The 22,522-nt window shown below is 41.2% G+C and overlaps 1 protein-coding gene across 2 annotated transcripts in view; it reads left to right on the forward strand.

The window, feature by feature from the left end:
- Window positions 1–12,797: 12,797 nt before the first annotated feature.
- The window catches only part of HBS1L (HBS1 like translational GTPase), a 63,421-nt gene continuing 53,696 nt past the window's right edge, over window positions 12,798–22,522 (forward strand). For both annotated transcript variants that reach the window (XM_086482409.1, XM_086482410.1), the window contains exons 1-4: window positions 12,798–12,891; window positions 16,826–16,891; window positions 18,865–19,002; window positions 21,978–22,172. In XM_086482409.1, the coding sequence (XP_086338535.1) occupies window positions 12,849–12,891; window positions 16,826–16,891; window positions 18,865–19,002; window positions 21,978–22,172 (442 nt within the window). In that variant the 5' untranslated portion in view covers window positions 12,798–12,848. The remainder of the gene's footprint in view (window positions 12,892–16,825; window positions 16,892–18,864; window positions 19,003–21,977; window positions 22,173–22,522) is intronic.

Genomic DNA, 22,522 nt, shown 5'->3' on the forward strand with positions numbered 1-22,522 from the left:
GGTGTTACCAGGAAAAGCCTCACAGTCTTCACTGGCTGTTGAATGGAGCATAATAAAGTGCAATATTTCTAGTTAAACAAATCACACATATTATTTTGACAGATTAATTTTTGTCATTTGCACACAGACCAGAGGTTTCATTCATCCTTCCGTAAATGTTTTCTTGCTTTTGTGGAGATGGCTGTTTCATTTTGCTATTTTTTGAGGGGAGACATTTTGATTTTTCAGAATCAGGTGGGTTGTGCAAGTAGAGATGGAAATACTGAAATCATCTCATTCTTATTTCTTAGTGGGAGGCCCACAGGGTAGAGCAAAATCAAGTTTCCTCAGCCCAGACAAGTTTAGCAAGATAGTGTGGGGTGAGGGCTGAAACATACTCTCTGATCATCTCCAGGCCATGTATTTGATGAGCATAGAGCCCTTATTGTTGATGGTGTACAAATCCCCCAGGAACTGTCACGCTAAAATTGCATAACCAATCACTTGGTTCTCAGTAGAACAAATTTACACTAATGAATGGGCACGCTCTTTGAGAAACATTGCCACGTGAATTCTCATGTCCATGAATCAAACAACAAAAAAAGTTTCTTGCATATAGCTTTTTTTTTTTTTTTTTGATTGATGGTGGCTTAGCTATAATCCTTTATCAGAAGGGATTGTCACAAGTCATGATTGCACCGTTAAGACGATGGTCTTACACAGCTGCCTGCGGATCACCCACATCGGTCCCCCCCTCACAGACTGACAGACACCTGAAGGCCAGTGTCTGACCCTTACTTCTTCCTGTGATCCCGTCTGACTCTCCTGCCAGTGAGTCACGGCACCATTGCCATTCTACCTCCAACCACCTCGCCACTTGAAAGGCTGGGTGCTGGCTTCACTTCCTGGTTTTCCGGGCTAAGTTTAGTTCATGAGAGGCTGCTGAACTACAAACAGGTAACATGGAGCTGGGGCTCACCGCAGTCATTGAGGGTGAAGCCAAGTTCACTGACAAACAGCAGGAAATCACCAGCTGAAGGAACAAACTCTGTTAACATAAGAGCTTTGCAACATTTGAGAATGTACCTGTAGCTGGTTATACTCACAGAGGAGGGAGGGATGGATGGATGGATGGATGGATGGATGGATGGATGGATGGATGGATGTACAACACGTTCCCCACAATGAGCGCAGCAGTCTGGCTTCCCTTGCTGCTTATGCCTTCTCAGCCCCTGTGGAGGACCCCTAAATCCTACCAGCAGAAAGCCTAATAAAGAGTAATTATAAGCTCATATTTGCACACTCTGACAACTGAGATCGACATTTTGAAGTACACGCTTACTTTTCTCCACTCATCTACTGAGCTGTGGTTATACAAGTCTCTCTGTACTTTGTTTTTCATTAGACATTTACCCCTCAGGTTAAGAAGGGAAACAGAGTAAATAATAAATAACTACATATGTACTGCATACAACTGGTAGAAATGATTGATTTTTAAGTAATGATTTAATCAGTTGGCTTTTAAAAGGTAATTATTTAAAGACTTGGAATCTTTATTATTACGAATGCCCCTTTTCCTTGAAGATTCAGTCATGGGGAAAATGGGTATAGAAGAATCCATTATTCCCTTCTTCCCTGGGGCTGCAATTATGATGTTCGGCCAGATAGTACCTATTACCTGCCTGCTTCCTGTTATTTTTGGAATGATCTTAAACAGGGTGAAAGTGCTTATTCAGGGTGTGGGAATAGGAAGGTTTTATTTCACATCTCTGAATATAAACTCTGTATTGAGCCAGTACTTTACATGACAAGCTAAGGACTGAAATCCATTTAATTTTATGTGAAACTTACAATAATGTCAAATAAATTTGGAAGAGACTCTGAAATAAGAAGAACACACATCCTGTGGGGTTCTGGAGATGTTGCATTATCATTCTCAGCAAATGCCGTACACCATGTGGCAGTGCTTGCAAACAGCACTTTTTTCACTTTCTTACCCTCACAAAGAATTTAGTGTTCACACGGTTAAGTGTGTTAGGTCTTGTATGAGGCTCAGACTGTAAATAATCACATTGTTTATAGCTTGGACAGTTTGTTTGAGCATTCTCATGGAATACAACTTGTTACATCAAAGCAACATGTTCATCTATTCTCCAGCTAAAACAGTGTAATTCTCCTCAATGTTGCTGATGGAAAGAAATCACATTTAAACTACATTGAAAGTCTGTCTGTGTTTTACTTTTTTGCTACTAATATAAAGCACTTAAGAGACAACTGTAGCTTCCAATCAAACAGACAGATTAGCATAAAGACTAGCAATGTTTGGGTAAAACTGAATGTAGACCTAGTTTTACAGACCTTGTCCTTACTGAAGGAAACACATTTTGACTTCCCTCAAATACTATTTTCCTTTCTTCACGTATACGTCTTTCTCATGGCTACATTTTTGCCCTCCATTCGCATTTGTTTTATTTTCCCCTGGTTATTTTCAATAGAAAAACATCCCGAAAAGATTTCGAGAGCTCATTTTGTGCCTTGGAAGTGTGGAACCAGTGTGACTAATTAAGGCTTCTTTAACTTACTTTGGTAAGTAACATAGTTTTCTACTATTTCACACATAGCTTGGGATTCTTCTCAGAATGAGCATATGATGTAAAAGACAGGAAAATCAGTTCCTCTGGATCTATACCTGAACAGAATTTTCTTTAAAAAGATGTGGTAGTTGCATCCAGGTTATGAAGTGGAAGTTTTAAATCCTTCAAATCTAATGCATAGCCACGTTAAAGGTGTCTGCGGATTCAAGAAATTATTCTCATTTGAACAACGTTAATTTATTTCAGGAGCCTACAGAAGCCATATAAATCATTCAAACACAAACCTGCTGTAAGATTACAACTGGACTTTCAATACATTGACAGTCTTTTGGTTGGCCATAAATATATATGTGTTTATATCCATCTTTGAGATACCAACGTTTTACTGCTATTGTTCTTGTGGGCCAATCCTGGAGAAGAGCCATGCTATACTCAGCAGGATAAAAATACAGAAAAAACAAAGATGATCCTTTTTCCAAAGAGCTTATAACCTGAGACAAGCATTTTTGTGGATGAGGAATAGTTACCTTTCAACATCCAAGTTTTTTAAAAAAATTCAAATCAATGGATCACAAACAATCTCTTTTTCCTCTTCTTTTTGAGAGGTGATAATTTTTCTTGACAACGTGTCAAGTCTGCTTTAAAACACTGGAAAGTGTCATGTTGTTATTCCAAGGTGAAGGAAGTCTCGTACAAGCACACAGTATTTACTAAGCCCCTATATTTTTGTAAACTGGCAGTCTCCCTCACCAGCCAGGGAAAAAAATCCGGTACCACACCCAAGCCTCTTTAAGGCCCTTCCCTCAGGCAGAGTTTATTATCTGAAATGCAAGCTTTACCAAGCAGCACAAGACAAGGTTACTTCCCCTGACTAAAGCTACCCCAAAGGGCCCCTACAACCAGGAATCAACAGATCCAGCTGAGTTTCTTGGTCCTTACCAGGACTCACTTGATGCTTTCCCTTTTGGCAAAATAATGGCTCAGGACCGGCTGGTTCCAGTGCTCCTCTCCCACCTCCTCAGGCTCAAAGGGGCTGCCTTGGTTATTTGCCTCCTCTTTGCTATGTTTCACTTTCTTTTTTTTCACTCAATCTTGTGTTTTCACAGATAACATCCATTGACATTTTCTCAGTGCCTGAGAATGCAGATAAGAATTTTTCTATACCTATTATTATATTTTGTTGCTCAGATCATGGTTCCTCTAGCAGTAATAGGATGCCTCTCTCAAGCAACTTACTCCACTGGAATTTGATGTACTATTTTGCAGTTATACCAAAATCCTCTCCTTTCTATGTTTTGTTGGTCTGGTTAATGTCAAATTGATTCATGAAAGCAAATGCAATTATCTGTATTGACTTTCACGAGGTTTGTACCAGGTCCCAAATAAATTTCTGTAAAAAGATTACCAGAATCTTTCAGCTGAAGAGTATTAGTAGAATTCTGCTGTAGCATTTATTGAGAATGAAATGTGGATTTCCACATGAGCACAGCTGAATTAAAATGAACAGCAGTATTTTTTGTTTCTATTGCAAATAATGTTCTTACTGATCCTGCTCATAACATTTTCAATCTTTCTAAACTTTATTTTAACAAAGCTAAGTGACCAATACAGAGTACTGGCATTGCACCACAGCTGTAAATTATGCTCTCAAAATTATGAAATCCAGCAAAGCACTGATGCATCTATCTAATGTTCCACCAGAATAAGGATTCTGAATGGCAAGTAAATACTAAAATTTATTGCCATGGGGTTAAATTTATTCCTGATTAAATTTCACTGAAGTCACTTTTACGTGCCTTGCCAAATAAATGATATTGACCGAATTTATCCACTCTTAATACTGCTGAGTATCATTTATTAAACACCGAATAGAAGTAGTTTCGTTGACTCCTGAATACCCTACCATCACAGAATCGCAGAATCACAGAATGTCAGGGGTTGGAAGGGACCTCGAAAGATCACCCAGTCCAACCCCCCTGCCAGAGCAGGACTACATAGAGCAGGTCACACAGGAACATGTCCAGGAGCATTTTGAATGTCTCCAGAGAAGGAGACTCCACAACCTCTCTGGGCAGCCTGTTCCAGGGCTCTGGCACCCTCACAGTGAAAAAGTTTTTCCTTATGTTCATGTGGAACCTCCTGTGCTCCAGCTTGCACCCATTGCCCCTTGTCCTGTTATTGGCCATCACCGAGAACGGCCCGGCTCCATCCTCCTGACACTCGCCCTTTATGTATTCATAAACATTGAGGAGGTCACCCCTCAGTCTCCTCTTCTCCAACCTAAAGAGACCGAGCTCCCTCAGCCTTTCATCATCAGGGAGATGTTCCACCCCCTTCATCATTTTTGCACCAAGTTAAGTAATGTGGATAGACTGTGACTATTTCTATTAAACACTTCAGACTCCAAGAGCAATGAAACCTGGATTCTTCTGCACTGTACCTGTTGTCCCCCAACCACCCTTCACAGCAGTAACCAGAGCTGTCTCTGTATCTCTGTGACACAATTATCAGGCCCACACTATGGCCAATGTTAAACTCCGCAAACACGCAGAATACGTAACAGTTCAATTTTAGACATTTTTCCATCTGAGGGAGCACTAATTTGAGTCCCTCTCTTGTATCTCGACACTGAATTTTATGAAGATTGAAGGAATGTATGAAAACTGTTTTTCAATAAGCCTTGCTTCTGTAGAAGTTTGTGAAAAACCCCACCCAGATTGCTGATGTAGAAGGAAAATGAGCTTCATTATTGATTTCCATGAGCGCAGAGCAAAGAGAGGATTTGTTGCTGCAGGGATCCGCTCCATTCAAAGACAATGTAGTTGTTATTGTAAGTCAGATGTGTTAGCCTCTTCAGAGGTTGTCTGCAGGAATGATTGGTGCAAGGTACACCTGATGCAGTATGGGAAAATATTTTATCCATAGCCGAGGGACAGAAAGAACCCTTTCTTGCCATTGTGTCCATGCATGATTTGGAAAAAATTGTTTTAATGCTAACTGAATTTGGCTTACACTGCAACATTGTTGTGTCTTTCAGTGAATTCATTGCATGGATACAAACACAAAAAAAACGTGGACTTCAATGCAAAGATGAAAGTTTACCACACCTCCAGTCAGCAACAAAATCACATACAGCAATTATAATTTTAAGTATATTAAGCAAATTTTTATGTAGTTAAACTCTTCAGAGACAGCTTAGAAAGTGATAACAGTCTTTTCAGAAGGGGATACTTTGGAGGTAGCATAATGTTTAAATAGAACAGCTACATCAGTTTAGATTTTGACATCAGTATTAAAATATTGATTCATACGGCCTAAGCCATGTTTGTATCCACACAAACAGTGTGGATATGAGATTTGGAGAGATGAGTAAGATATCCCCAGTTAAACTGAAATCCTGCTATCACCCATGAAGTAGCTGCTGTAGCACCCTAAGACCAAAAGCTTACATGTTCCTTTTCATAATATACAGTGTGCAGACCAGGGAACTTTGGACTGGTACAAGGTTTTTTTAATTGGTGTTTCTCCTTTTCGCTTTGTGGCTGATGTTTTCCTACTATCAAGGTCTTGCATATTTTCAGCACCCACCCAACTCTGTGGTATTATATGTATTTTTTAAAGGTCTGAGTGACAAGTACATTGATATAAGTGAATCATCATTTTGCAGGCATAAAATTTTATCAGATTGGTTTTCAAGTAGATTTGTACATTTAAGACAGTGCATCTGCCATACAAGATTAGCTCATGGAAGATAGGACATTTGTTCTAGTAGCGAGCGATAGAATTTTATGCTTCAAACATGTGAAGCAAACTAGATATAGTAAATAAGCATCTTCTTGAGTATTTCCGTGTTATCAGATAAAGTAAACAAAACTGAACTAAAAGGATACTATTGTGCAAGATTAGGACAAGTTTCCACTCACTGCTGGTGTCACTGCTTTATGCTCCAGGACTACATTTGACTCCAGGATATGCAAAATATAACCAGGTAACAAAGCAAGAAAAGCAAAATAAAAGACCATCTGAAGTGCATTATTACCTGTGATTGTGGGATGATTTAGCAATACCTGCTATGGGATTCTTCAGTCTGCAGTAGATGGGAATTGATTAAGAGATGAAGGAGGACTTGATAGTTCCATGAAGAATTACCCCTTTGAAATGAAAATTTTGGGGGGAAGAAAACAAAGACTTTAGTCAAAGACCAAAGTATAGTATCAGTCTGAATGAAGCCACATTTCTTATTCACCTAATGATGCTCCCTGTCACACTTAATAATACCATATATCTCTTTTCAGCCTGACATATCCCAGTTCTAGAGATTCAGTTCTGAGTCTCACGTGCAAAGGCATGTGATTCAGGAAAACCCTGCAGGTAGCAGATTTGGTGGGTATGGAGGGTTTCCCTGACTCAGTGGCCATGCTATCCCTGCCATTAGCACGCCTGCAGTTTGCCCCTTCTGCATCACATAAAGGTAACTGACTCTCAGGCTGCCTGCAGACTTCCGACGGCTGCACAGCCTTGCAACGTGGACGCGTGGCGATGCTCCATGCTCCATGGTACGCAGGGCAGCAGACTGTGCGCACCACCAGAAAGGCTGTACTCTAAATGAACCTAATGAACACCGCGTAGCCGAGATTCCTCTTTCAGGATACCCCAGGACTTGCCCAGACCCCATGTGTGAGTCTGCGCATCAAATAAAACGGATATATATTCACTAGAATATAAAGTTTTTGTGACAACAAACCATACATAATTTGGTTTGCCAAAGGCAGGTCCCAAAAATTTAGAAGTGCAGAACAGAAAACAAAATCAGAGTAATTCTAAGATAATGCTTAGAGTTTAACAAGTCATCTTCCCAACAAACCAACTACAATTATGCCTCCCACAAGCATACATGTGCCAGCATTTGTTTTTAATTTAGGGTCTGTATGAAGAGATCAGTAGTGGAATGTCCTGGTCAGATTTGTACCGTGACTGATTTTATCCAGAAAACTGAGGGACTTTTCAAACTGTATTCCCCTGCTTTGATTTGCACCTGTGGACACTTGTGTACTGTTTCTTAAAAGGTATTTTCCAGAATTTAAGTTCTTTTTTTTTCTACTGAGGCAACAGAAAAACATGCCATTGGTGTTACTGGAAGCTTGACTGCATCTCTATGTTCAATAAATATACCCCACCACAGACATATTGGTGAAGGCACAGTTTATGGCAGCAGCCAGGATCCATGACAAACTTTTTGAAGTGCTAGCTAAATTGATGTGTACAATCGCATACACCAGAATGCTGCCACTACATATCTACGTGAGTCATCGTAATATGCTTTAGTCCAAACATGTGTGTCATCTTCAACCAAGTCACATCAAGTCACAATGACAGCCGCCTGTTTTGTTTCTTCCTTGCGTCTGTAGCTCCCACTAATTTATCCCGTCAGTCATCTGTAACAATTAAAAGTAGATTGAATCACTAACATGAAGATTTCCATACCTTGTAGACCTTTTACATAGATTTAAAATATTTACTGTGCTCATGTTTAAGTATTCTTGTCATCTACACAAGTATATAAACTGTTTGAATCCTGTTACGTTTTTGGCTGGGATCATTTCTTCCAGCAGTGAATTTTACAGTCTAATTCTGTGCTGAATGAAAATCGTGTACTTTTATCAGTTTAAAATTTGCTTTCTTTCAATCTCAAGGAATTTCCTCGTTTACTATGAGGGAAAAAACCAATAGCTATTTCTGAGCAATTCCCTAGTATATACTTTGGTCATATCCCATTTTATACACCTCCTCTGTAAGACAAGTGCTTAATCCTTTTAACCTTTTCTCATGTAAGAAATTTCCCATGCCCCTGATGATTCTCATCACTTATCTCACTCTGTATCAACAATATGCTTCATAGACCAACTAGAAGTGAATGACACTCTCCGTTGTAATCATATCTTTTTCTTTTTTTTTTATCTGCATTCAGTGGTAAAAACAATTGATCAGGGATTTTCAGTGAGTGCTTCACAGTGGCTATAGCTACCACGCTCTTGGCAACCATGCTTGAATTTGAACTCCAGCTCTCGCAGCTGTGTGGTTCAAGGTGGTTCCCCTCCTTGCAGAGACTGAACTCCCCTTTCTGGAATGACGTTTGGGTCACTGCAGATGAGAAGCAGTCTGAGAGACAGCAGGGAGGCAGCAGGATGACAGGGGAATTTGGGATTGAGCCCAAAGTGTTTCAGGAAGTATAGACACAGTCAAAATCACTGAAATATTTTACTCCTTATTGTAACAGTAAGTTTACATACTTGTGAGGAACACAAATGCAGTGGACTTGGCAGTGTTAGGATTACGGTTGGACTGTATAATCTTAAAGGTCTTTTCAAACCAAATGGTTCTATGAGTCTAAGTTAAACCATCCAAATAGGCAACTTTTCCGGGTCGAATTGCCATTTGCCACCAGCTGCCATCTAACTTAGCCAGATCCTGTTGAAATTGTATAAGGTCTTGACTAACATAAATCACTAACTCATATGTGAAACTGGTTGTTCTGCAGACCAATCCATTCTCAAAGAAATAATAAATATATTTAACAAGCTCATTCATACTGTGGAAAATTGGAGACACTTGCTACTTACCATATGTACAAAATGATCATTTATTAATACTCTGCTTTCTGACTCCTACATCAGCTTCTGACCTAGATGGTGTCATTTTAAACAAAAGCAGACATGTATTTATTGGCTGAAGTTCTTTTGATCTAGTCAGGTCATTTATCAGCTGGAAAAGTGCTTAGTGACATTGATAATATCTATATTTTAAAACTTAATACCCACACTGCATAGTGTGATATAATATCTGGAATTATGCTGTTTTTTTTCCCAGACCAGGTCTTGCTTAGCTTTGGTTTAAAAGGAAACAATATTGAAATAGGCTGTGTTTTAACTAAGAACTTTAAAGCTACTAAAAAGCTGGGTAACTTCACTTTAAGAAGAAATAACATCATTTGAAAGACTTTCTGTTTAGCTAAAAGAAATTATTAAATATTTTATTAATTGATTCTTACTGTTACAAAAAAAAATTAGCAGTGCTGGGGCTGGGAGTGCCCAGGGACTGCTGAAAAAAAACAGTAATGCTGCCACCTGGATTGAGACCGGTGGTCTTAGTTCACTCCTTAATGCCCACGCCTTAAAGTAATGTGTAATCTCAGTGGGTAGGAAGGAAATGAACACTCACGGTGTTTACCAGAAGTGACCTGGTTAGTCATTCCCCAGTCAGAGCTCTGGAGCCAGGCTGATGAGGTTCTCTGATGGTGCTTTAATTGCTGCTGAAGGAATAATGTTCAGTTACAGACTGCTTTGCTATCAGATGAATACCTTTCCTCAACCTTGCGTTCACTTATGAATAGCACTAACTGCTAATAAAAAGCCCCTATAGCTAGGGCTTCAGAACTAGAAGCTTATTATTTCTTGAACACCTTTCCCTAAAACATTTACATAGGTTTTGGAGTTAAGGAAAGGCAAGGAATGACCACAGTGTGTTCGTGACTCTTTGAAGATACTGCGGTAATATGAAATAATGGTGCTTATGTATGAAATTGCTGTTCTTGTTTTTTATTTTCCTCAGGTCTTCATATGCTATAACCTACTACACTTTAAATAAAGAAAAATAGCAGCCTTCCAAGTTCACTGCTAATGCCATGGAAAGACTACATAGTGTTATCATCTCCTACACTGGGCTTAGATCATCTTTATATTTTTACAGCTATTATTTATTTTCTTCCTTTAAACACTGATTTTTAAATCTCGAAAACAATGTTACATTTGACTATCAAGCAAATGAAACGTGAGCCATATCTGTGGAGGCCACAGTCACCGAAAATCAAGAGCAAGAACACAATAAATGTGAACATAAAATTTGAACAAGAAAAAATTATTATTTGATATGCAGCTGTTGATTTGTGTACAAAGCATGAATATGAAGGATAAAAGAAACATCTTTGCAATAGGATGGTCAGGTGTGAAATGAGGAATGTCACTACTTGAAAAAAAATGCTAAATTTATATGATTAAGATTTACTGGAGTTTTTAACATTTAAAAAATGGGATCTAAGTAACATTGGAGGCTGGAAAGAGCGCCATTTCCAAAGTGAAGCTGTTGGAAGCAGACTGGCAGGCTGCTGTGAGGGTTGTAGTGCTACAGTGTCTTAAGTTACAAAGGCTCAGGTGCTGGAATCAGGTTTTGAATTTAGAAGTGTGTCACCCTGTCTGTGTAATATTAAATCGTAATGTATGATAGCAATTCTTCACTTTTGTATCTTTAACTCATATCAAAAGATTGGGACAGATAAGAATTAATACTTCTGCCAAACCTCTGCTGTAGAGAACATTTGGGTCACTGAAGGTCAACAGGACACCAGCATTAATTAGAAATCTTTGTTTCCAATTCTATTTTAATCTTAACACCATATGAAAGATATTATATAGATCCTAAGTTTGTGCAGCTGCATGTGCTGTTCTGTACACATTAGAAATATGCAAACAACACAAGGAAACAATCTGCACGTTTGCATATCATTTGTATACGAACACAAACTTTGGCTTATGTTTAACACTCCCTGCCTCCGGCGGTGACCAGGAAGGATGTTGAGTCGCAGATAGTGACAGTTTTGGCATGTGGGCCAGGCTCAGACAATAGTTATGTGGCAGTTACAAAACCAGGCTATGTGTGTTTGTAGGGATGTGTGGCTACGCAGTGGGATATCAGAGGACACCTGGGGCATGCAGGTGGCTGGAGGAGGCTGGATTTCTGGTGTTGTCAAGACCAGGTAAAAAGATGGTAAATAAAGTATCAATGGTCTTGAAGATGGAGACATCTGATATGAGAAATATTAATGGGATCATCTGCCTAGCAGCTCCTGAGCATGTAGATGAATGCAGGTAACTGGGCTGGAGGAGGCAGAGGCAGCTGAGCCTGTCAGAGCTGGAGCTCAGCAGGGAGCACTGCCAGGGCCTGCTAACTGGAATCCGTCTCCCATCTCCCTCTACCACCAAAGCTTACACTCTTCTCTGCTTGCCCTGCTCACTCTGATCCAGCAAGAGGAGCCGCTGTAGGGAAGTTCCTGGATTACCTGGTCCCTTGGCACTGCCACAGCACTTGCAGACTGAAACTCGGTTTTAGATGGTGCCTACAGGAATGTGCCCATGAAGTCAAACCCAGCCTTTCATGGAGCCTAATGCTTTACCATTTTGCTGCTTAACACTGCCAACAGCAATGCTGATTAATACAGTTGGCATTTACCTACAGTCAGCTCATTTAAGCCCAGCCACTAGTCAGTCGCTGGATTGTAATGGCTACTGGTCACCAACAAGCCACGTCAGTTTGAGCGGTGTCAGATCCAGGATTGAAAAAAACTTGCAGTTAATTTCAAAGCCTTTCAAACCCTGCTCCTGGGGCGGTACGCTAATACAGAAATGGTATTTTGAGCATTTGAATGAAGCACAGCCTTCAGTGAACTCAGGCCAACCCAGAACGCTATGCTGCCATCAATGGCGTTAGCCGTTTTCAATAATCCTAACCGTGCTCGCTTACATGCGTGCACATGCGGTTGCAACAGTTTATCACATTTTGAGGTGCGAGTAGTGACGCAGCAACGAGGGTTACGGTTCAAATGCCAGGACTGCACCCGACTGCAGAACCAGACTCCTGGCAGCGCCGGCGGCGGGGTGGTGGGATGCCGGCACCCAGTGTCGGCGGCAGCATCCCCAGGACGGGGGTGTTACCCTGTCGGGGGGGCAGGTGAGGCGTACACGCCTTACCCCTGCCCTGCCCTGAGCACGACGCCACCGGCGGCTGCCCGCAGAGACCTCCCAGAGCGCGGTGCCGCAGCGGCTCTTCCCGCAGCGGCTCTTCCCGCAGCGGCTCCGAGGGAGGCCGGAGGCCGCCGTGAGGGCCGCGGGCCCAGCGGCGGGCGACCCCCGCCCCGTTCCCCTCAGCCGGCCCGGGTGGCGCGAGCCCAGCGCCCGCCGCTGACGTGGACACCCGCCCAACGCAGGGGCGGAGCTCGAGCGGCTTAGGGAGCCGCCCCCCATCGGCCGCGCGCAACCGCCCGACCAGGAACCGGCCGGGCGAGGCGGGAGACTCCGCGCATGCGCGACATCGCGGCGAACACGGAAGGGCGCCCAGCGCGCCTGCGCAGGGGGATTCCGCCAGGCCCGCCGGACACCAACATGGCGCCTTAGGTCCGCCGTGCCAGCGCTACCGCGGGCCAGTGAGGCGGCCGCCGCCGCCATCATGTCCCGGCACAGGAACGTCCGAGGCTATAACTACGACGAAGGTAGTGGCGAGCAGGAGCCGGCCGCAGAGCTGCGGGGCCGCCCCGGACGCCGCCCCAACCGCCGGTCCCTTCGCGTCGCCCGTCCCGTCCCGCTTCCCTCGGCGGGCCTTTCCGCCCCGCGGGGGTGCACGGCGGTATCCGCGGGCGGGAGGGTGTGCCCGGCCCCGCGCGGGTGTGGAGGGGAGGGCGCGGGGGGGCTGCCAAGGGCGGTGGGAGGGGAGAAGCAGCCCCCTCCCCTCCGCGGGGGTTGGACGAGGCTCCGTTCGAGGTCTCGCCCCGCCCCCCGCCCCCCCCCCCCCCCCCCCCCCCCCCCCCCCCCCCGCCTGTTTCCCGCCCGAGTGGCGGGTCGGACGCATGTGGCCGCGCTGCCGCCGCGGCCCCTGAGGGCCGCTTCCTGTTGCCGGTGTCTCCCGGGAGTTTCCACGCGGAGAAAGGGTGGCCCTGGCGCGCAGGCCAACACGGCGGGGTTTAACCTGTGTTGCCTTCAGCTGCCGAAGCTGACCGCTTTGTAGGCGTGTGGGAGTGACTTGAAAACCAGCCTCAATACAATTGAACCCGCCCTTCTCTGGTCTTGTAAAGCTTAAAAGTTTGTGTTCCCAGTCCAACTCTAGCAAATTGTTGCTGATGTTCAGTCATAATAATGAGTAAGAGACCAGAGCTGTTCCTTGTGGAAGAAATGTAGTTCTTAAAAGATGGAGTTGAGTGTCCCCCAGCAGGTTGAGGGACGTGATTCTCTGCCTCTACTCCACTCTGGTGAGACCCCACCTGGAGTGCTGTGTCCAGCTCTGGAGCACCCAACACAAGAAAGACATGGAGCTGTTGAAATGAGTTCAGAGGAGGGCCAGGAAGATGATCAGGAGGCTGAAGCATCTCCCCTATGAGGATAGGCTGAGAGATTTGGGGTTGTTCAACCTGGAGAAGAGAAGGCTTTGGGGAAACCTTGCAGTGGCCTTCCAGTACTTCCAGGAAAGCCTACAGGAATGATGAGGACAATCTTTTTAGCAGGGCCTGTTGTGATAGGACAAGGAGAAACGGTTTCAAACTAAAAGAGGGTAGATTCAGACTAGATGTAAGGAAGAGATTTTTTACAGTGAGGGTTGTGAAACACTGGAACAGGCTGCCCAGAGAGGTGGTAGAAGCCCCAGCCCTGGAAACATTCAAGATCAGGTTGAAAGGGGCTCTGAGCAACCTGATCCAGCTAAAGATGTCCCTGCTCACTGCAGGAGGATTGGACTAGATGAACTTTAGAGGTCCATTCCAACCCAAACTGTTCATGATTCTATGATCTAAGGAAGAACCTGTTTTTCAGACACCTTACTGTCATATTTTACTTAAGCTTTCATGGAGTGAACAAGCTTTTGTGTAAGAACTTGGCTTGTACCTGCAGTGCTGCAGCTTTCTTTGTGCCCTGTCCCATTAACTTAGGCAAATTGTAAATTGCACCCTTTTTTCTCAATGGTTTTGTTTGTGTTGTGGAAAAATGGACATGCTTCCAGTTGATAGTGGATTTTAAAGAACCCTTTGGTATGCGAGCAGCTATTTTTGTTGCCTCGCTTTGTCAGATTATATACAAAAATTGCAAGAAATATTTCTGCCTGTCTCTGGTCTTTTTCTATTGAGTGATCAGATGCAACGTCTGTATGTGTTATAGTAGGACAAATTGGTTCTTGGATTTTTTGGGGAGGTCATGTAAATCCATGTGAGCCGTGACCACTGTGTGGCCTACCTTGCGGGTTTTACTAGTGCAAATTTACCTAATGTAGGCAAATTCTTAGTCTAGATTGGGGATTTTACCGCTTGATTCTTTGATCCTCTAGAGATTTTCATCATCACAGATTGGTTGAAAGGTTGATTTCATTTGAATCTGTGTCATCTGTGAAGTTGGGTTCCAAATCTGTAGAATTCATTTCAGGTTTTGTACACTCATTAGAATCTCTTTTAATGAGGTTGCTGAGATACATAGTAATTTGCTGTAGCCATATGAAGCCAAAGTTTCTATTGCTATTTGAAACTTTACTGTTGCATTCCACATCAGGTTTAATTAGAAGTGTGTATAAGTGTGGTCTTTTTACTTACACCACATGCTACTTGTGTAGTTACACACGATAATTTGTGTCCCAAATGAAGTACACTTTTGTGTCGTCTTTTTTATTTAAAATAGTGCCATATGTTCCTTTTATGCCACTTACAATTCTGTAGTGCTTTGTCTGGACCAATTATTTGTCCGCTTTCTAAAGTAAATATTTGCAGTATTTTTTGGTCTCCTTTTGAGAAAGGATTCTGAGGTCTTAGATCTTGTGTTCTTTATTTGACCATATTCTATTTCTGCGCTCTCCTTTTTGAGGTACTGTGATCAGAACTGAATGTGATATCCCAGGTAAAAAGTATGTTGGTGATAGAGCTGTTGATACCGTGGAATGCCTCTGTGCCTTCTACTCTTTGATTTCTGTCATTTTTCAATAATTATTTTTGTGGTCAATGCAAGCAGTCATTTTCATGGAGGTGCCTTTTTCTTAGTCTAGAAGTTAAACCAGCATGGGATATACAAGTGATTCAAGTAAAGCACACTGACAAGACTTCCCTTGACTTCACTTGCTACTTAACCATTCACAGAAGTCGTCTTGGTCTTCTCCTTGACACTTTCCAAGTATTGGCCAAACTACAAAAAGGATTCTTGCCTAGAAAAAATTGTGTAGCTCTTCTGTAGACATTTTATAGATTAATTGGTGCCAGCAGTGTGTTCTTTTCAACGTGGTCAAAAAGTAGATAACAATATGCTCTTTTTTTTTAAAGACAAACAATCAAAACAAGCCTATAATATGTCTTCTTTATCATGGGATACATAATTTCCAAAGTAGCTTCCTGGGTCTTTCACTAAACTTCTCATATACTTGTCCCCTTTTATCTACTGCTTTTGGTTGGCTTTTTTTTTTTTAACAATTGCAGTGGATTATAGAATTAAGTTTATTTTTAATTTCTTGTTCCAAGTTGAGAAATAAATGAACCTTTCATGCCCCAATTTCTGAGCCTTTTATAGATGTTTGTACTGTCCCAGTTCTGTGGTCTGTAAGTTGATACCGGAGAGCAGATTTTTTTAGCTGTTAGCTACTTTTATCTCTCACTCTCTTAAAACAACAAAAAGTACATGTTATTTGTGAAACTGACAGGTTTATTCAATAACATCTTTAATATATTACTTTTTTTCATGTATTGCATTATTACTTAGTGACAATTACAAATTTACTTTCAAGATTTACATAATATAGGATTATTTGGGAGGGGGTGGTGTTAATTTACTTTCTCTTTGTGTTTCCTGATACCTTTCTTTTTTAAATGGGGAAAGTAAATGGCTATGTTTAAGTAACTGTGTAAGATTCCTGCTTTTTGGCTGAAACAATTTTGTGAATCCAAAGGGAATTGTGAATTGTGTTTTTGCCTTGCTGAATTTGAGTTGAAAGGTAGATGGTCATGAGGATAGACCAGAGACAAAAACTGAGAAGTAGGTAGGTATAGAGTAGAAATGCTGATCCTGAATTGTTGGAGCAGATGGTAATTGAACTGTCTGTGGTTAAGACTATGGAGAGGTCAAGCAGAAGTATCAAGAGAAGTGCCATGGGTAAAGATTTGTGGAACTGTAGAAAGTTTGGTTTAGACTGTGAGGGCAGCCTTCCAAAGGAGATGCTGAAGAAGGAGGTGTGAAGCATGGCAGCCCTTGAAAATTGTCAGCTTTCCTAATGAATAAAGAGTATTAAATGTTAAAATTCTATTATTGTAACAGAATTTCTTACCTAGATGAATAAACAGGACTTAACTGCACTTCTGGAATATTATTGATGCATAATTTCTTAAAACCTTGTGTAAAAACTACGCTTTGAATTATAATACTAAGTATTTAAAAATTGTGCAGACTAATCTTACTGTTTCTGCTTCATAGATTTTGAAGATGATGATATGTATGGCCAATCAGTAGAAGATGATTATTGCATTTCTCCTTCAACAGGTTAGTTCAAATAATTACATATAAGCATTGTCTATTGATTCCTACTCTGATACTTGTTTCTAGAGTAAAACAATATTTAAAAGCTAGTGAAACTTTTGAAAAGTGCCTAGCGGCCATAAACCCGTTAAAGTCAGGTAGGTAGTGTTAGGCATCGTTGTACTTCTGAAAGTCACATTAGATAATTGGGCACATCTTCAGTCATACAAGTATATTATCTTGGATGGTCAGAATGTATTTGATAATGTAAAAATCTGTTTTACAGGAGTGTGTTGATAGTCTTGAAACATTTAGTATCTTTTAAAATTGTTAGTAGGATCTAGCTGGGCTTAACAGTTGTGATTCTGCATCTGGTAGTCGATGTCTATTACCCAACTTTGAGTAAGTATGGGGTAGAGAGTCTTACTGTGGGGATGCAGTGCTGGTCCTCACTGGCTTCTGTTCTCATACAAGATCATATGGAGCTAATAAGCCTTCCAGCATTTGTAACGTTGCAAAGTAGGTGTAAAAATAGTGATGCTGCGTGCTCAGGTAAGACGTAATTGGAGCGGCTCAGCCTCCAACTGAGGAACCATTAGGTTTTGTTCTCCAGTCAATTCTCTGGCTATCAGAGGGGTATCAGTTCAGGGTTTCCCCAGATTTGGTGGCAGTGTTTCTAGAGCTGAATAGGCAGTGAAAATAGTATGGCTGATGTTGATGTGAAGCAGTGCTACAGCAGGTAACTGGGCTGGATCCAAATCCACTGCGACTGTGGTGTAGTCTGTGACCTCTGGCCACAGGTACTTGAGTTAATTAGGTCTTTAAAAATCTGTTCCTCATCCTGTTGAATTTAGATAAGCAAATCTAGGTGTGTATTTTGATTATTTGTAGTCACATTCCCTGATCTAAATTAATTTGTCTTGCATTCAATTTTTAAGTTTATCTGCTAGACTTTTTCAGACCTTTTCTAAGAATTAAGGTAGCTTTGTACTTTGTGATGAAAATGTGCAACATTTTTACTTTTTAATCAAGTATAAACTGCTAAATTGCAGAACTAATTCTTGTTTGTGCACAGTAATTTTCCTAAGAATTCTTTTTACGTAAGCTTCATTTACAATCTGATCTAGATTATGTAGCAGTCTTTTCATGGTTCCTTCAGTTATGGTGGTTGGATATGAAATGGTATGCATTTGGGAACAGTTGCTAAGGCTATACTGTTTAACTTCTGGGTATACATATACTCTGAGTACGTATTTCAGAGCTGGGGAGAATATTACATAACATAAGGAAATTTGTTTACATTATACTTTGTACATTTCTGAGAGTACGTAATGACTGGGGCTCGTGTTCAGCAAGAAGTTTTATTTATATATGCCTTAATATGCAGCTAAATCAGGGTGGAATTATGCACTTGTTTAAACTTTTGTGTGAATATGCGTTTTAACTCATGGGCTGTATTTCTAATGAAATTCTAAGAAGAGAAGAATGTGTTCAACTCCATTAAATTGTTGTCAGTACTTTGACAGTGCTATACTGTAAAAGCAACTTTATTTTCATCCTTCTTTTTTTTTTTTTTACTTGTAACTGGGGTAAAAAATAGTAATTGTGGAGTAAGGTTCTAAAGACCTTAAGCCGTAGATGGTAATTCAGTATAGAAAATTCTGTTTTTTAAACCTGCAGTGTATTCTTTGTTTGAATAGTGAACTTTGCAGAATTATTGCACTACACGGATACCAGGGTATTCCTCAGCCTGTGGTTTCACTGTGATTGTGACTGACTGACTGACTTACATTCTAACATGAACTGCTGTATGCTCTGTACAGTCTTGAGGTAGCAGTCATTATACAGTAGTGTCCCATCTCCACTCCCCCCACCCTGAAACCACTGCAACAGGTCAGCATCCTAACTTTTTTTTCCCTTTAGATATAATTTTTTTCTAAATGAGGAAAAAAGATGTGACTTTTTTTTTTTAATGCTTTGTTTTTTACCTAATGCAGCAGCTCAATTTATCTACTCCAGACGAGACAAACCAGCAACATTTGCTGAGCCATTAGAAGAAGAATATGGCTATGAAGGTACAGATGACGCTGCTGATTATTTGACATCCAGTCATCAGCTCTCTGAAATTGATAGAGGTAATTATAGAAAATAAATAATTCTCAGAACAATCTGTTTTATGAATTAAGGACATACTAAAATAGTAATGTTTGTTACTTGACTGACACTGCTCACAATTTTGTAATCTTGTAGAACAACACCCTTCATAAGCATAGCTTCAGTGGTGATTCTTCAAGTTTGTAACTACCTTTTGTGTACTGCTTGTGACTTGGCTGCATACACTGAAATATATTTGTAGTTTCTTATTAGGAATTATAAGATTTGATGTGAAATTCAGACATAAGAACAGCTGTACTGGCTCAGGCCAAGCACCCATGTAGCTCAAGATCTTGACTTTGCAAATGGATGCTTAGGAAAGAGTATTAGAAGCAGAGTGTTTCTAGAATGATCTTTTGCATGTATTACACTCCAAATTATGGCAATTAGCAGTATTTGAGAGGTTTTCAAAGTCACGATTTTGTTGAAACAGTAGCAAATATTTTTATAGATACTTGTATTCTCTTTTCCCCAAAAATGGGGATTTATTCCAACTAAAGTTAGATAGCACTCTGTTGAAAGTTAAGGTTTGTATGTCAGTCGGAATATATTACTACAGAGCTGTCTTAAGAATTCCTAAATTACTCAAACAGGCTCGTTAGGAGAACAATCCAAAATGTGCACTTGTTCATCCAGGAAAGGGGGAAAATCTCTCCCTCAAGGGTATGGTACCCAGAGGCTATAATCACTTACCCAGAAGGGCAAGGGCTCACTCTAGGGTATGTCCAGCAGAAAGCCCTCACCCAAGATGGGGGGTGAGGTACTCAACCCCAGGGGGTTTCCTCAGGCGCATCCTGACGGAAGGGGAGAGTCCCCGACTGCAGAGGCAGACGCGCTGCTCCGAGGGGGACTGACTCAGATCGGCTCTGTGGCGGGGACCTGTTTATACCCAAGTCGAGCCTGGCCTGTGGTCATTTTTAATTAAGTTGGCACCAGTAGAAGCCGGGTGTTTTGTCTGGTCTCCTGAAAGACCTGCTCGTTATCGGGTCTTTAGTGAGCCCTGGTCGCTTTCAGGTCCGGCTAGGGTCAGGTACACCTGCCACAATGCTTTGTGAAAGTGATTCCTTGTCTCTTTCCTAAGTATTACCAGTTGACTTAAGTTTTAATGTTTTGGAAATAATCAGGGTTATTTTTACAATGTTGGTAAGCTCAGAGTTTGGTGAATGAATAGACAAAAAAATGCATGAATGAAATTGGGTATTTAAAACAAGTTGCAGAAAATTCGAAACATCAGATAGAATAGAAAAAAAATCTAGATTCCATGTCAAGTAAATGGGTAGAAGCTATGCTAATCCATAGACATATGGGGAAATATGCTAAATTTGGGTGTAATATACATGTTTTTACAGCAGGAAATAATGCTGTAGAGGGCAATTTGAAAGACTCAGCTAGCATGTGGATACAGGTGATCTGGACAATACAGTACCCTGGCATTTCAGAATGGTTTTGACAGACTCAATCAGTTAAGAATTGATGTTGGAAAAAAAAAAGGTGGAAAAGAACCCTAGAAATAACCAGGTGGAGCCAGGCTCTTCTCGGTGATGGCCAATGACAGGACAAGAGGCAACAGGTGCAAGCTGGAGCACAGGAGGTTCCACATGAACATAAGGAAAAACTTTTTCACTGTGAGGGTGCCAGTGCCCTGGAACAGGCTGCCCAGAGAGGTTGTGGAGTCTCCTTCTCTGGAGACGTTCAAAACCCACCTGGATCCATTCCTGTGTGACCTGCTCTAGGTGGTCCTGCTCTGGCAGGGGGGTTGAACTAGATGATCTTTCGAGGTCCCTTCCAACCCCTGACATTCTGTGTGATTCTGTGAACCATTCCTCATGTGAAAACAGCAGTGATCCCTCAAGACCTGTTGTGTCTGGTATAGTGTGCAGTGTTGGCCATTAATACAAAATTGTTGATTGCTGTCAATCTGCTGCAGAGAGTTTGGCCAGATAGTCCTTGTTGAGTGTTGGGTAATAAAATGGCCAACCAGCACATTGTGCAGGGCTCTACCAGTACCTGGTTTGCAGAGCAAATGTCTGGGGAACATTGACTTGCTATTTGGATTATGAGTCGAGGGTGCTGATTTAAGGAACCTTGAGGAAGTTGGAATTCTGCGGTGTTGAATTTCCTTAGCAGAGTTTTTTAAACATCCCTATCTTTGAGGAGGTGTTCAAATAAAGAATCTGTAGTCATTGTCTTGTTGTTCAGTTCCTGTTTTTTAAAATCTGAGCTGGCAGAAGCTGTGATATTCAGGAAGATTTTCTTCTGTTCTCTTGTGTTTGTGTGTCTGATCAGCATACTACTTCCAGTGAGTGGCAGCCTGGTGAATTTTTAGTCTCTTGTGTAGCAAGTCAAGACTTAAGAAACTTATCTCAGTCAAGGCTTATACTAGTTGCAGGAATACGCTCCAAAGAAAATGGATTTTTATCAGCCAAGAAATGTATTAGAGCTTTAGGAAAGATAAAGATTGCAGGTAGTTTCAAACCTGGTGTGTTGCTCCAGAGTTTTCAATTGTTGAGCCCTGTGGCCCCTGAAAATGCCGTTTTACTTTGGGTGTTAATTATAGTATCTGTAAACACTTAAAATGTGCTGTTCAATGGGATTCCATGTTGACTTACTAAATTACTTTGAATAATTTTAAGGTGGTTATTTGTATTTCTTCTCTGCAGTGAAGATAGTTAATTTTACAACATCAAAGTATTTAAATATTGAGACTTTGTAGACTAATAAGTAGCAGTCAGTGATATGTTCCTTATAGCAATATTTGAAATTAGTCAAATATTCTGCAGGGTTTGGGGGCAAAGTTTATCATGGCAATAAGTGAGACTGAAATTAATTCTAAAGGTTAGAAACCTTCATGTGGTGTCTTGCTCCTGTGTTTGTTAATCAGATGTGTGGTGCTAGTGGTTAGGCCACTTAAGACCTTTTTTTTGTGCAGCTTATAACAGTAGTATGTCTCTTTTAGCCCGTCTTAATTCATGCCTTGATCAAATGAGAGAAGTTTTGGCAGAGTCTGTACCAGAGCAAACAATGGTGCAAGCAGTACTGGATAGTAAATTTGATGTACAGAAGGCTTTGGATCTTGTGCTTTCACAAGGCAGTAAGCAAAATGTGAAGATGAAGAATGAGGACGCTGTGATTGTAGGAAAGACGACAAAAGGTATACTTCTATTTAACTGTTTACATTCAAGATGATTCATTTCTATGTACAGTTTAATTTTGGCTTTATTGCATTAGTCATTTATTAGAAAATTAAAAAGGACCAACTTACTCTTCTGTTTCTGTATTCTAAAAACATTTAAAGGAAACAGTAGCTTTTCTTGAGCTAGAAGTCAAAATAAAACCTTAGTGTCAGCTTAAATTCAAACTGCAACCATCTGCAGTTCACAGTAATCTTCTGATTTCTAATATATGACTTAACTGAATGAATACATGTCCTGAAAGTTGGACAACGGCTTCTAAGTTTTATGCACTTCCATCATTTATTTGGTGAACTGACATTTCCCATCC

This window comes from Leptosomus discolor, chromosome 2 (assembly GCF_034619465.1).
Source record: "Leptosomus discolor isolate bLepDis1 chromosome 2, bLepDis1.hap2, whole genome shotgun sequence".
Lineage (NCBI taxonomy): Eukaryota > Metazoa > Chordata > Aves > Leptosomiformes > Leptosomidae > Leptosomus > Leptosomus discolor.